Source organism: Pteropus vampyrus, unplaced genomic scaffold (genome assembly GCF_000151845.1).
Source record: "Pteropus vampyrus isolate Shadow unplaced genomic scaffold, Pvam_2.0 Scaffold51, whole genome shotgun sequence".
Lineage (NCBI taxonomy): Eukaryota > Metazoa > Chordata > Mammalia > Chiroptera > Pteropodidae > Pteropus > Pteropus vampyrus.
The window spans coordinates 1,526,346-1,532,064 of NW_011888832.1; the positions used below are offsets into that span (position 1 = coordinate 1,526,346).

The following is a 5,719-nucleotide window of genomic DNA, read 5'->3' on the forward strand; positions in this document are numbered from 1 at the left end:
CTTTAGAAAACCAAATGTTTCTGGCATCCGTTGGAGAAATACTGGAGAAAGAGGAAGTCCCGAATGTCTCTGAAAAATGAAAGTTCGGGAAGCCAGAAATCTGACATTTCTCTGCTCCACAGGTTATTAGTCACCGGGTGGTGTGAGAAAGTCCTATCATAAATGATGTGCTTCCTTCACTGTAAATTTAGCACGAGGACATCGTCATGGAGACGTGAGATTTTGTTAATTAGACGAGACCTTTGGTTATCGGATACGACCCTTGCTCTTAGAGACAAAGAACACTGAAGTTCAAAGAGATGAAGCCACTCTCCCCAGGACCCCAGCTAGTCAGCTGCAGACTCAGGTCTGTGCAACTCTAAATGCTGTTCCCACCACACCACACTCCCTCTCTGTTCTTCTCCAGTCTTCGGCTTTCAAAGGAAATAAACGAACAAATGAAACAAGCTCGGGAGGCTCCTTTACTAAGAAATGACTTCTTCGGAAAGAATGCTTCAGTCTGACATTACCAGGGCTGCAAAATGGGTCATACAGCGAGAGACTGGCTCCCACCTGGCGGGAACCCCCTCTGAGAATTAAAGCAGCTTTGGGGACTTTCATTCAGGAGGAAATTTGGCAAGAGTTGGCCACTCCCTTCTCCTTTGACTCATCTGCATCTAGAATGAAGACCAAGTAACAGACGCTAACTAACTAGACGTTGAGTAGGTGTTAACGCGATGGCCTGAAACAGATAATTTACATTTTATGGAAAATAATAATTCTTTAAAAATCTGGTAAAATATCAAAAGTGCATTATACAGTACACAGGAGCACCCTTTTCCCGGGTAACTTCTGCTACCAAAAAAAGGCAGAAAAAAGAAGTCAAACATTACGTATGATAAAGCGCATACTCCCTCTCCGATAAGTGTGGGTGGACGACGAACCCAGAGGTCTCCCAGCACCTCCACGACAACTTCCAAGGGCTTCCGGGTCCCCCACCTCCCCAGGGACCCTGGGCTCAGGCCAGGTTCCCTCCACCCCAGGCTCAGGAGCCAACTCCCGCCGCCAGGAAGCACCATTGCTTTGGTTTGGAGTTGGTTCAGCTAGCACCACATCTCCTGTTCGCCTATGGGACAAATGTGTGGAGGCAGAAGGGCCACGTGCAGGTGGCAGAGAGAAAACTGTCGGCTCGCTCGGAAGGGTGTCCCTGTTCCAATACACACAGGCTTTTCTGATCCTTTGCTCTCAGCCAAGTCGCCTCAGCTTTTCACATCCACTGCTCCAGTGTGATTATTTTCATCGAAAGAGAGCAGCTAAGCCATTTCCTCTCCGGCAGCCAGCTAGACGAGAATAAATGACATCCTCTCCCCTCTTCCCTTCTTCCAACACATTGTTCGTTGAGAAATGATCCTTGGCCCCTTGACTGCATTTTTGTTTATTTTTTTTAGGACAGCCCTGGGTGAGTATGGGGGAGATGAACCGTACTGGGCAAGGAATTTCAGGATATTCTGGGCTGAGAGTCAGGGGATCAGACTTGAGGGTCCGACTGGATCCCTTAGCAGCTGAGAAACCGAAGTGCTGGGCCTTAGTTTTCTCATCTGGGAAATGGGGAGACAGAAGCCAGCCCTGCAGTCCTGGCCGGCTGGATAAGAGGCGATGTGGGTGAAAATGCTTTGTAAAGATTGTAACAGCTAGGGAGGGTTCATCCTTTCTGGCCAGATCTCATCAGAGGCGGCCACCCTGCTCTCATCGCCCGGATCCCCACCTTACTGTTCCACTCTCTGGAATGCTCCCAGACCCCACCTGCCACTCGGGCTGCCTCAGACTTGGAGCTGGCCTTTTTATATGGAAAGACCCAAAAGTCTTCTGATTTCCCTCTTTTCTCTAAGGAATGAAGCCCAAGGACCCTGACTCAGCAGAAAACCACCTCCCTGCCACCAGCTTGCCCTCACATAACCTTCTTCCACAGATGGCATGATCGATCCATCAGTGGGGCTCAGTAACACTTAGTTTTATGCAAAGCACCTTCCGGATGTCTGTCTCTCTACACTCCCAATGTAAGTGAAGTGGCCTCTCTTTTTTCCCCAAGATTCTGCAACAGGGGCTCCCACATTCACAATAAGAACCCACAAGTCTAGATTTCCAACCAGGGCGTAAGAGGCTCAAACTGTAAACAGAAACCCCAAATACATGCCACCGACTTAATCTCACTACGAACCATTTCTTGGAATGAGCTGAAACTAACCACCATCACCACCAGAGGGCGCCACTTGCAAGTCTGTATCAGAAGTCAGCTTAAAACTTCTCTACAGCCACCAACCTGCTCCGTCAGCTCAGACTATTGTCCCCTCAACCTGAGCGACCAGGTTGTTATGTGCTTGGTTTCACCCTGTCCTCCAAAGTGCCCAGTCTAGTCCATGAGGAGACAAAGGGAGTTTTCAGGGCCAACTTCCCATCCCGCGGGAGCCCTGGCCTGTGCTGGGTGCTGGGTGGGATTTTCAGGGGAAGGCTTTGCAGGTGTCTGTGAACAATACATAAACAGACAGGCTGTCGGCCTGCCCTCGGGCACCCGCCTGGTCCCGTGAGGACAGCAGGGACTCCATGGTGGAGAAATGCACCTGGCCTTGCTGGCTTCCTGGGAAGGTGACAGGAGCCACGGACGTGTTTCTGAGCTTTGTGCGCCTGACAGAGTGACTCCCACACGTGGCCTCTACGACCTTGTCTGGCTCTTCTGCAGAACCTGGGGGCTCCTGGACATTCTTCCCCGTGACACCCATGGCTCTGGACCATCTGACCACCAGAAGCCGGAAGAATGTTCCAGAATGTACAAATCAGACTCAGGTTAGCCAGAGTGAGAACAAACTGTGAGGGTTTCTCCTTGAGGTTCCCCAGAGCATCTCTCCACGAACTTCACGACAGGGACAGATAACCCAAGAACCCTGCTTCGGACAATGCTTCGGATCCCGGAGGGCTGACTAGGGGGAGGGAGTGGGGGGGAGGAGGGTGGCAGAGCTAGGTACCCCCCGAAATCTCAGCCTATCTTGCTGTTAGTGTTTGGCTTTATGGTGGCAGACCACGTCCGACTGGGCGGACCGAGGGTTTCTTCTGTGGCCCAAAGTACAAGCAGACGTGGGGGAATTCTGCCCACGTCAGGCACTCAGCTTGGACTCCCCGACTGGGTGAAACATCCCCCAAAACAAAAGAGGTTCAACAGAAATCATTTTTCCTGTTCCTGCCTCTCCTCTTCTCCCTCGGGGCGTATCGACCCACGCTCCCAGCCCCCAGGCCTAATGAACAGAAGGTAAAGGAGAACCAGGTCCTGAAATCACTTGTGGTGGGGACGAGGGGGAGAGGGTTAAAAAGAGCCTCTGCCAGGCGAGGAATCCCGGGCCACGTCCGGAGGGCAGGTCAGACGCCTTCGACCTGGACGTTGATGTGGCGGGCTCCTCCTCGGGGCCGGTTCAGATGGCCAGCCAGTGCTGCAGCTGCAGAAGACACCAGGCCTCAGTGCCGGGCCAGGCGGGGACCGGCCGGGAGGGTGGCAGGGGGCACAGCAGAGGCAGAACCGCTCCCCTACCCCTCGCCTCTGAAGACCGCAGAGAACATGTGCGTGCGGATTCCCTAACTGTCACTGGGGCCCAGAAAGGGCAAAGGAGCCTTCCCAAAGACACACAGCAAGTCTGAAGCGGGGGATTCACCGGGACCCTCCCCCGACACCCACCCTGAACTTCTTCTAAGTGGGGAAGAGCTAGGACTCAGGTCACCATGTCACTGATGCACTTCCTTCAAGGTAAGAACTCCTCGGTCTGTTTTGGTGACACTCCATGGTGACAACTCAAAGTGGGAGGATATTGCTTAGCAAAGTTTGGGTGTTTGGCGCTCCAGGACCAAGGAGCGAGGGACGGGCCCCTCCCCCAGTCCTGGCGCCGCCCCCAACTCAGTGCACTACGGCCTCCTGCTGCCCTGGGTTCTCTCCTGCCTCGGGACCAGGCACAGCAGGCAGCAGCCAGGACCTCCGCACGCCCCGCCCCACACGGTCTGGGCTGCACCCACCTGGAACTGCCTGACATCCCTCTGGGCCACCAGGTGATGCTCATTCTCGGGCGTGACGCCATAGGCCAGTCTCTGTGAGAAGACAGAAATGGCAGTGGCCTCAGCTAGGCCCAGGGGCACCCTGCCTGTGGCCCAGCAGGCACCCCTGAGGAGGGCCACCTGCTGTTTGGCCCTGAAGTCTCACGTGGACAGCATCTGAGGTGCGTACGAGACACTCTCCACGCCGGTCAGTTCACCTGGAGTCATTCACCCAGCAAATGTTTATGGAGCCAACAGCTACACGGTCAGACCCTGGGGATCCAGCATCGAGGAGACTCACACGCCTTCTGCTTTGGGGGAACTTAGTGTACAGAAGGGATGAGCATTGAATAAACACACACACGGGCAATTCTAACACCATGACGGGAGTCAGCACTGCAGCGAGAAGCTCGGAGCACAGCGAGAGGACAGCGGCTGGGGCAGGGCAGGACTCGGGGCCACGCCTGGGACCTATGTCTGCCGCCTGGAACCTACGACTGCCGCCTGGAACCTACGACTGCCGCCTGGGACCTATGTCTGCCGCCTGGAATCCATGACTGCCGCCAGGCGGCGGGAAGCCCTCCCCGCTCCCAGCGTGTGAAGAATAAGGGGCTGGAAGCAGGTCCCAGTTTCCGAGTCCAGGATGAGCTCACAGAACACAGACCCTCCAGGTGCCCTGGAGGACCCCAGACTGTGAGATTTCACGGACGGGGTTGGGGGGCAGACGCCGCCCTGCCTGGGGCCCTGCGCCCTCGGCTCCGGTGCAGCTCACTCCCTCGCGTCCTCATCTGTTCGCCTGCCCCTCGTGAGAACGCGGGCCCCGGGAAGCTGTCTGCCCACCGCCTGGACCACGCAGACTCTCGGTGACGACCTGCGGTGCCGGCGCACGCGGCCACCAAGGGAGGAAGCCTTCGTCTCGCAAAGCGGGAGCGTGAAGGGAGGACCGCCCCGCCGTTCATAAACGATGGTCGTTTCCACAATCCGAGAGTAAAGGGCGCCACTTCCCAGACACTACGCGACGTGCGCAGGAGGTAACTGGCTTAGGCTGATCGGGTTCAGGTTCAGGAATGGGGCAGGTGACAGCAGACACGGGGCACGGTGAGCTCGGGTAGGGAGGGCGGGGACACCTGGGGACACCAGGGACCTTAGAGGGGGCCACGGGGATGGGCCCTTTTAAGGTCATCTGTCTCACTCATCCTTAGAGGACTAGGCGGCCGAGCGTCACCTTCTCACATAAGTAACAGTAGGAACAGCAGCGGGAGCACGTGGTACACATGACGTGGAATGTAACGGCGAGTCTGTGTGACGAACGCCTCCCATGCGTTTGTGCGTCTGACGCCCTGCCAAACACTCTTCAAGGTCTGTATGATCATCCCCAGTTTACAAATGTGGAAACAGGTTCAGGGGTTACACAAGTTGGCCAACCTGGTGGGCCTGTCTGACCCTAGCGTCCACATCTGGCGGGAGTGACTCAGATGCCCACTCCCATGCCGCCCCCCCTGCCCCCCCGCTTCACCCCACAAGGCCAGCCCAGAGCTCACCTCCCGCAGGGAACCTGGAGTGCTGAGGAACTTGTAGACCACGTAGGCGGGTACCAGGGTCATAGAGGAGAGCGCGATGCCCCACCCGACCCAGTTGGCCCAGAGCGGGAAGATGTAGTCATCATAGG

The 5,719-nt window shown here is 55.9% G+C and overlaps 1 protein-coding gene across 1 annotated transcript in view; it reads right to left on the bottom strand.

Moving 5' to 3' along the window:
* Positions 1-1,116: 1,116 nt before the first annotated feature.
* Positions 1,117-5,719, bottom strand: part of SLC6A2 (solute carrier family 6 member 2) — a 48,134-nt gene continuing 43,531 nt past the window's right edge. The window contains exons 11-13 of the mRNA XM_011360178.2: positions 5,592-5,719; positions 4,033-4,104; positions 1,117-3,464 (exon numbers count right to left, since the gene is read on the bottom strand). Coding sequence (XP_011358480.1) covers positions 3,441-3,464; positions 4,033-4,104; positions 5,592-5,719 — 224 coding nt within the window. The 3' untranslated portion in view covers positions 1,117-3,440. The remainder of the gene's footprint in view (positions 3,465-4,032; positions 4,105-5,591) is intronic.